The following is a 7,271-nucleotide window of genomic DNA, read 5'->3' as shown; positions in this document are numbered from 1 at the left end:
GAATTTCAGGGGAGAATGGGAAGGGTTTACAGGAACAAATGTAAAGGACACATGGACAAAAACTTGGGGGTGTGTGAAAATGGGAGGCAGGTGGGGAGGGATGGGTGGGTGGGCTGGAATGGCAGTAAAAGGCAAAGAAGTGTACTTGAACAGTGATTAAAATAAAAAAATTAAAAATTAAAAATAAATACAATAAAGTTCACAGTAGATATTATGTACAACATTGGCATTCGTAGGTGAAGGTGAAGGATTAGTAAACAGTGTAATTAGGAATATTACAAAGACTGATATCCACAGATTAGATTGTCAAGTCACTTTCAACAGTTCATGACCCCAGGAGCTCTAGAATCCCTGAGCATCTGCAGTGAGGGGTGAAGAGCAGGAGAACAAGAAGCCAACTAGGGGTGGTCTGCACCCACGAGAGATGGGCACAATGACTTTAAAGTGAACATAGAAATCAGCACATAGGAAGTGACACAAGTGTCCAACAGCATCAGGATGGTGTGGGTGGCTCTGGTCTCTGGAGGGCACTGGTGGGGGCTGTGGCGTGTGAATGTGCTGCAGCCTCTGGTGGTGTCTGTGCAGGAGAAGCACCATGGAGAGGCTTGCACCAGACATGAGGACAAGACCTGACATCAGAACCTGACGACAAGGTGGCAGCCTCAGGCAGGTGTAGAGACTGGGGACAATGATGGCCAATACTGAGATGGCCCTCTGGAGCAGCCAGCAGGAGGTAGAAAAAGTGTCCCATGTCCCTTGGAGAGAATCTGAGCTGAAACTCCCATTGTCATTGGGGTGCAGGGAGACTCTGCAGCAGGAGCTCCAGTAACAGCATTTCCCACTGGGTCCTTGCCTTCAGCTTCTTCTTCTCTGTCCCAGGCCCCTCACAGTGGTCATCCTGTGTGACCCCTGGCTGGTCTTCCTATGCATTCAAGTTCCACAGGGCTTGCTCTTCCCAGCCTGAGGTGTGTTTAGTCTGGAAAATACCTGCACTTGAAGCCATTGTGTCCTTGCTCAGGGTCTGGGGTCTCCCTCTGACCATGTGACCTAAAGGACACTGTAATACCTTTTTATCACTCATAGAGCTCATACTGGAGTCTCCCATTGCACCACACTGTCCCCACGTTCTGGATGATGATTGTGGGGGGAAGTGTCCCTGGTTGTACACACTGGGATTAGGACAAAGCAATGATGTGAAAATACAGGGAGATAACATAAAAATTGACCACTGCAATATTCGATTGAGAGTAAGAAATGCCAGTTGATAATCACATCTTAGAATCCAGCTCCACCCACCAGCACACTGGTCCAAGGCTTCCTTCTGAGACACCACGGGGGTGGGGGGCAAGGGGCACAGTCCACTATTTCTTCCAGTCCTTCTGCCATGGGCAGCGCACTGGACACATGGACCTGTCACTTTAGGTACAGGGGTCGTTCAAGCTGAGACAGGCAGGTGGGACATGTAGGGCTTCAATGCAGTATCCAGCTGTAGCCCCTCTTGGGGAAATAAAAATGCTCTGCACGTGACCTCTGGTCTCCTTCTGTCACCACACATGTGACTCCCTCACCTCTCTTCTTCCCCTGCCACTTCCTTCTCCTCTGGTGACCATGACGGCGCTGGCTGTGACTGTGAGTTCCTTTTTGTTTGCTCTGTCAATTTGTTTGTTGCTTTTTGTTTTATGCTCCACGTATGAGTGAAATCATATGATTTTTATTTTTTCCTGTCTGACTTATTCCCCTCAGCATGATACCCTCTAGGTCCATCCATGCCGTAGTAAATGGCAAAATTTCATTCTCTCTTCTGCCTCGTAGTGTTCCACGGTGTGAATGCAGCACAGCTTGTTTATCCACTCACCCACTGATGGGCACCTGGGCTGCTTCCAGAGCTTGGCTGCTGTAAATCACGCTGCGATGGACAGAGGGGTGAGCATATTCTTTCAAGTAAGTGTTTGGATTTCTTCAGGTAAATACCCAGAAGTAGGATCGCTGGGTCCACAGGCAGTTCCATACTTATTATTTTGAGGGAACTCCACACTGTTTTCCAGAGGGGCTGCACCAGTCTGCATTCCCACCAACAGTGTGAGAGGGTTCCCTTTACCCACATCTGGCCAGCACTGGTCTGTTGCTTTATTGAGGATAGATTTTCAAGCAGACAGGAACTGATACCTCATTGTGGTTTTAGTTTGCATATCTCTTAGAGACACATTGAGCACTTTTTCAGGACTTTTAGCCATCTGTAAGTCCTCTATTAGCCATCTGTAAGTGTCTGTTCTGGTCCTCTGCCATTGCTTTTCAATCCTCACCTGAGGACATGTTTGATGATTTTAGAGAGATAGAAGAAGGGAGAAAGTGAGAAAAAGAGAGAAAGGGAGACATGGACGTGAGAGAAATACATGAATCTGTTGCCTCTCATCCAAGTCCCCAGGAGGAATAGAACCCTCAGCCCTTTGGTGGACTGGAGGAGGGTCCAACCCACTCAGCCTCTGGGCCAGGGCTGCACAATTTAAAGGGAGATTGTTTCATCTGCCCCTCACTGTGCACGTCTGCGTTTCTTTGGATGTGAATTGGGTCTCCTACAGGCAGCGTAATTGGGTTCTGCTCTAATATATTCATCTTCTCTGTGCCTTTTGGTTGGTGAGTTCAGCCCATGTCCATTCAGGTGATTATTGACCTATAAGGACTCTTTCCACACATTTTACTTTTGGTTTCTCATCGCATTGTGTCTCCAGTGTTTACTTTCCCCAAGTTCCCCGTCTGTCAGTTCACTGTGGCGGTTCTCTGTGCCTCCTGTCCCCATGGCCACCAGCCCCCCTGTACTACCTGGGCGTCCTTGCACCTGTTCAAGTTTGTAGCCACTCCATGGCCTGAAGGTCACCTCTACCCTTACGCCCTCTGCTGGCTGGCGGGGGCATTACAGCCAGATTGGGCTGGGGACCAAGGGGAGTTTCCCTAGGATGACCTCCCCCTTGGGTCTCCCAGATCCAGTCCTGTGGGGAGCGTCCCAGTGTGTGATTGTCCCTTTAAGAGTGGTCCTCACTCCACATCGATGCTGATGTCCCACCCTGTGTCCACCATTGGCCACATCAGCCCATGCGCTGCACCTGCAGCCCCGTCCAACCCTCCCCCACAAGAATCTGCTAGTTTTACTCCAAGGACAACCTGTCTGGTGGTAGCTAAGCAACACAACCCTGCTGTGATGAAGGGGTAGGAACCAGGGGCAAAGGCCCAGGGGGGACTGTGGCAGAGTCACCTCTGTGGCATCTGAGACACTTTCTCCTTGACTGTTCAGTTCTCATCACTCGAAGCTGGAAGCTAATGAAGCCTCACTATCTCCAAACATTATAAATGAACATAAAGATTCTTTTTGAGCCAGTGAACCTCCTGTATCCAGCTGTTCCTGAAGTCCTCCTGCTTTCCTCTAGGGTCTGGGAACATTCTGTGTGCACCTGACACAAATGTGTTTTTCTGTTGCTGAGAGAAATGGCACACACACACATCTCCTGTTGTTGAGAAAGAGAAACATCAGTCAGGTTGCCTTCCTTATGTTTCTTAGGCACAAGTCCTAACTGGGAATCGAACGTGTGGTATTTTGGTACATGGGAGGACAGCCCAATCAACCCAGCCACCTTGGCCAGGGCACATCCCTGTTTCAACTGTTTCTGATTGCAGAGGAAATCACTCAGTCTGTTGGCTCACATTTTTATTTTGTCTATAACCTAACTGATACATTAAGTGGATATTTTAGAAAATGAAAAGGAAAACACCTGACAATTATGTGAATGCTCAAAAGGTATTTATTGGACAATTATACAGGAAGCACCCCCCCCAGAAAAACCCAACCATAATAGGACTTAATATGGGAAGTGACAGTTCCCCATAATTTGTGTTTGTGATTCACAGCTGTCCCATGTTTTTCAGGGCACTGGGTCACCAGCAGAGGGGCTGGTGTCCATGGCTGTGCACACCCAGGGTGCATCTGTACCTGCTGTGCTCAGAGTCCCATGGCCTTGCCCAGCTGCACTGGCCATGCTGGGACTGAACCCGGGACAGAGCGTCATGAAGCTCCCGTCATCCTTCGCCGGAATTCCAGGAGCGAAAAACGGACGGAGGGGCTCTGCTACAGAAATCAGGGGGAATGTAAAAATGTGGGAGCCATCGCTCACGTCATAAAAGGAAATGGTCCCCATTTCAAAGTCCAGGAAAATGCCAATGTGGTGTAAGCAGGAAATGACCATGAGCTCTGTCACCGGCCTGGTGCTGGCCCGGAAGGTGTCCTTCTCCCTGCAGCTCACGATCCAGAAGCCACGTTCTGAAGAGAGGACGACCTTCTCCTGCCGAGGAACAGACTCCTTGCAGACGCCCAGGTTCCACTCTGTGCTGGTGCCCACGTCCACCTCCCAGTAGTGCCGGCCGGACGTGAGCCTCGGGGAGCCCAACACACAGAGGGAGGTGCTGAACCTCTCAGGACAGACCCTGCGCTTCTGCTCCTCGTACACACAGCGGACTTGCCGCAGGTCCTCAGAGATGTAGAGGTGGTTGTTGGCTGTGTCCACATCCAAGGTCACGTCCACTGTGGAAAGAGAAATAATTTGTCAGCTCTGTCCCCACCCCTCGGGGCCACCTCAGGAGCCCACGTGACTCATTCACTATCTCATCTTTATCTCCACACCTTGTGTTTTCCTGGGGGAACTTCCCGGGTCCCTGATTTCATCAGATTTCATGGACACAAGGAACGGTCATCATTGGAACTGGCCCTTGGTCATTACAGGTGTTCTCTCTACATTATTCTCTTTGCTTAGTTGATTAAGGAGGTTTCTTCCCTTTAGTGTGGACTCCGCATGGAAAAAGAGACCATGACTGCTGCATATTTTCAAAATTAGCATACAAATTATCACAGACTCTTTCCACACATACACCTGAACTAGGCATTTTAAAGGACGGAGGATATTCTACTTATTGCAGAGTAAAACTGACATGAAAGCTTTCTGTTTCCTCTCTCTCTGTCTCTAAATTATATTAAAATTATATATGCACACATATAATATGTTTATATGTAAATATATAAGTATATAAACCTGTACATATATTTGTAAATATATGTGTATATGTATTTTTTGTAAGAGTCCTGACCTTAGGACACGTGGACACCTTAGCAGGAACTGGGACCGCAGCTCAATGGGGCAGTGCCTGGAGGGGCCCGAACTCGGAGCACCGGACGGTGAGCTGTGGCCCAGCTTCCCTCCGACTCTGATTGGGGCCCAGAGCTCTGCATCTAAGGTGACCCCTGGATGGGGTTGGCCCCGCTTTAGAAAGAAACCTTCTGGAATAATGATTCCTCGACCCCAGTTTCTGTTTCTTTTATCTCTTCTTTTTCCTTTTTTATTTTAATTTTTATTTTTTTAATCCTTCCCTGAGGATATGTTTTTCGTGATTTTGCACAGGGAGGAAAGGAGGTGTTGAGAAGGAGAGAGACATTCATCGCTTGCCTCACTCATGTGCCTTACTCATGAGGCCCCTGGCTGGAATCGAACCTGTAACCTTGTGGTATACAGGAATCTCTCCAACCAACTAAGCCACCTCCAAGGCCCTTTAATTTGTAAAACAATTTTTTAAGTTTCAGTTACAGTTGATGTATAATACAAAATAATATTGAATGCAACTAGATTTGAAAACATTAAAAAATTATTAATGTTTGCCAGATGGGAGGGCGTTTGGGGCATACGGTAAAACAGGGGAAGGTATTGGGAAGTACAGATGGGCAGTGACAGAACAGGCCCAGGGTGGTAGCGGGAAGCACAGGGAATACAGTCAGTAATACTGGGGTAATGTGCATGGTGCCAGGTGGGGACTAGGCTGATCAAGGCGAATCACTTCTGGAGGTATATGAATAATTACTATGCTGTATTTTAAAACTACTGTAACGTTGTGTGGCAACTGTAATTCAAACATCAACCTCAAACATATTTAAAACTGAAAATGGTTTCCAAACACATTAAAAACAGTTAAGAATCAGGAAGAATGGATTTTAGGGATACAGGCCAGAGGCAATCCATCCATGTTTCTCTCTTGTATCAGTGTTTCTCACCATCTTTCACTTCCTTCCCCCATCTCTTCAAATAAATAAATAAAATCTTTAAAAAAAAACAAAGAAAACCTACAGACGGTTTTAATGCAGACTTCCAGGTTGGCACAATGGGAAAGAACGAGCATTTCAGGTGCCAGAACAAAGGTAAAGCACCTTGACTGGAGGGCTTTGACAAGTGGCTGTTTCCCATGGGGTGGGGGCTGGTGGCCCCAGACCTCACCTTGGAACCTGCACATCCTCGGGTTCATCCTCAGGATGGCTCTCAGCTGGGGCTCCAGCGTCCTGACCTCTGACACCAGCCTAGCCAGCTGGTGTTTGGGCCTGATGTCACTCTTCTGAGAAACCTCAGGGCAGGTGAAGCACATAATCCCGTGTCCCCCGGGGCCCCTCGGCAGTGAGTCGACACACTTGAAGCAGCAGATGAACCCACATTTCAGACTGACGGGGTCTTCCAGGTAGGACAGGCAAATGTAGCAACTGCTTATGTCTTTAAAATGTTTGGCCATGGTCGTTGTCTGGGGGAAGGGACAGGCCGTTAGAACATTGTAAGTGACAAGGACTGATGGGTCCTGGGACTTCACCCTGTTTCTGTGAATAGCAACCTGCACTTCCTGCTCCCAGGCAATCAAGATGCAATCCAAGTACAAACATCAATAGCTCATGGCCAGGAAGTTCTGATTTTGAAATGCTAGTTAGCATGAAGACAAGCTTTATCCTGGGGCTGTAAGTTAGGGGTTGAGATGGTCTCTACTCGTGAAATTTTTTTTTCAAACCCCAGCTAAGGGCAGATTTTTATTGGTTTTAGAGACAGAGAGGAAGTGGAGGGAGGGAGGGAGGGAGGGAGGGAGAGAGGGAGAGACAGAGAGAGACAGAGAGAGAGATGCTTGCTTCTTGTACTCATTCTGAATGGAGCTCAACCATCAACTCTTAGTTATACGGGATGATGATCAAGCCAACTGAGCCTCCTGACCAGTGCGACCTGTATGTCTTATGTCACATCCTCTAGTCTGGAGTGGCTATTGAGCCAGTGGGATGGGTCTTATCCACCTTGAAAGGTGTTGAGCATAAGATATACCCTCGAATTTGAAGACATCACAGGACAGGAGAACATAAGCCACCTCCCAAAGAACTGACATTGATGAGATGTTGAAATGACTGCCTTCTGCCAGCTATATTGAAAGGCTTT

The 7,271-nt window shown here is 48.0% G+C and overlaps 1 protein-coding gene across 1 annotated transcript; it reads right to left on the bottom strand.

The window, feature by feature from the left end:
• Positions 1–3,914: 3,914 nt before the first annotated feature.
• LOC114489329 (ret finger protein-like 4A) lies at positions 3,915–6,591 on the bottom strand. Its single transcript, XM_028503301.1, has 2 exons — positions 6,306–6,591; positions 3,915–4,570 (listed from the first exon to the last, which is right to left on the bottom strand). Exons 1-2 carry the CDS (start codon positions 6,589–6,591, stop codon positions 3,915–3,917), a joined length of 942 nt encoding a protein of 313 aa, XP_028359102.1.
• Between the last annotated feature and the right edge of the window lie 680 nt (positions 6,592–7,271).

Source organism: Phyllostomus discolor, unplaced genomic scaffold (genome assembly GCF_004126475.2).
Source record: "Phyllostomus discolor isolate MPI-MPIP mPhyDis1 unplaced genomic scaffold, mPhyDis1.pri.v3 mPhyDis1_scaffold_11, whole genome shotgun sequence".
NCBI lineage: Eukaryota > Metazoa > Chordata > Mammalia > Chiroptera > Phyllostomidae > Phyllostomus > Phyllostomus discolor.
This window is presented reverse-complemented; position numbering and strand designations above follow the sequence as displayed.

Excerpts from the sequence above, each read along its gene's own strand:
- LOC114489329 (XM_028503301.1), bottom strand. The coding sequence starts at position 6,591 with ATGGCCAAACATTTTAAAGACATAAGCAGTTGCTACATTTGCCTGTCC. Across the intron at positions 4,571-6,305 it reads GAGGATGTGCAGGTTCCAAG|TGGACGTGACCTTGGATGTG; the intron begins GTGAGGTCTGGG and ends CTCTTTCCACAG.